The sequence below is a fragment of the Augochlora pura genome, unplaced genomic scaffold (assembly GCF_028453695.1).
Source record: "Augochlora pura isolate Apur16 unplaced genomic scaffold, APUR_v2.2.1 APUR_unplaced_7790, whole genome shotgun sequence".
NCBI classification, from domain to species: Eukaryota; Metazoa; Arthropoda; class Insecta; order Hymenoptera; family Halictidae; genus Augochlora; species Augochlora pura.
In genome coordinates, this window is record NW_027588503.1 from 1 (window position 1) to 1,119 (window position 1,119).

Sequence of the window (1,119 nt, forward strand, 5' to 3'; positions counted from 1 at the left end):
CTGTATATCATTTTAATATGAAATTGTTTCATTTTTTACCCTTATTATATTACACATATATATTATTCAATTATATTATGTATGTAAAGGTACATTTACATTTTGTACATTGAATGTGCATTCGAATGATTCATCCGAATTTATCCATAGATTATTCATCCGCAGTGCAAAGTCTAAATTCGTAATTAAATTTAAAAAAAATGTAATCTAACAAAGACCACTTCGTGGCTGAGAAAGTTGAGATTAATAAATATATATGTACATAAGAAATACATTATATTGAAAAAGTCGCAGTATCATGTATGATATTATTTATTAAAATCGTACTTATTAGAGGTTTTGAAAATACGCAAAAATGTATAAATAATAAAACATTGTAAATAAAATATTTTTTTGAAATATTAGAGTAAGATATCGTGCTATAATTTTAATATACATATGTAGATACTTTCTGTAGCATGCTTTTCTCAAAGGCTCAAGATTTATTGAGTGACACTACATTGACAATTATAAAAACATGATAATTAAATACATACCTATTGGATTCTTTCGCTGCCGAGTATATCTGCGTGTAGAGAGAATCGTCATTACATCCTTGGCCACCACAAATTACGTTCTGAACTTCCCTTTTGCTATAATTGAGGCCAGGAGTGAGTACAAAATATACTGGTGGACCCATCGACAAGAGGTCCTCCATATACTGAAAGCATTAGTTAACATGTATTGTTATCATCTTCGTTACCAATGCGAACATGGTTTATAATACTCGTTTCCTATCTCTACCTCGAAATTTTTCAAAACGTAAGAATCCATTGGCATTGAAAGCTTTTGTTCCAAACCAATGGCAATTCGTGGCAGAACTACAGCATGTGTTACCAACATGGCGAGGAAAATGATCAGTACGATTATTCTGACCGGATTCTTCATGATGAACGGCGTGTAAAACCGTTTGAATATCATTTGCACCCAACTATAGTTTTCGTCGACTTTAACGTTTTCGTCATTTTTTACTTTGATGCAACAAAACACATCCAAGTGATTGTTCTGAAATATCGAATACTTTTGTTAGGCAATCGCGTTATTTTCATTATAGTTGACGTTACGCGGTGATCTTGGTCC

At 31.6% G+C, this 1,119-nt stretch overlaps 1 protein-coding gene across 1 annotated transcript; it reads right to left on the reverse strand.

Annotated features, from left to right (window-relative positions):
- Positions 1 to 42: 42 nt before the first annotated feature.
- On the reverse strand, positions 43 to 1,045 carry LOC144478087 (NPC intracellular cholesterol transporter 1 homolog 1b-like). Its single transcript, XM_078195810.1, has 3 exons — positions 784 to 1,045; positions 537 to 700; positions 43 to 173 (listed from the first exon to the last, which is right to left on the reverse strand). The coding sequence occupies exons 1-3, from the start codon at positions 958 to 960 to the stop codon at positions 152 to 154; spliced, it is 363 nt and encodes a 120-aa protein (XP_078051936.1). The 5' UTR covers positions 961 to 1,045; the 3' UTR covers positions 43 to 151.
- Between the last annotated feature and the right edge of the window lie 74 nt (positions 1,046 to 1,119).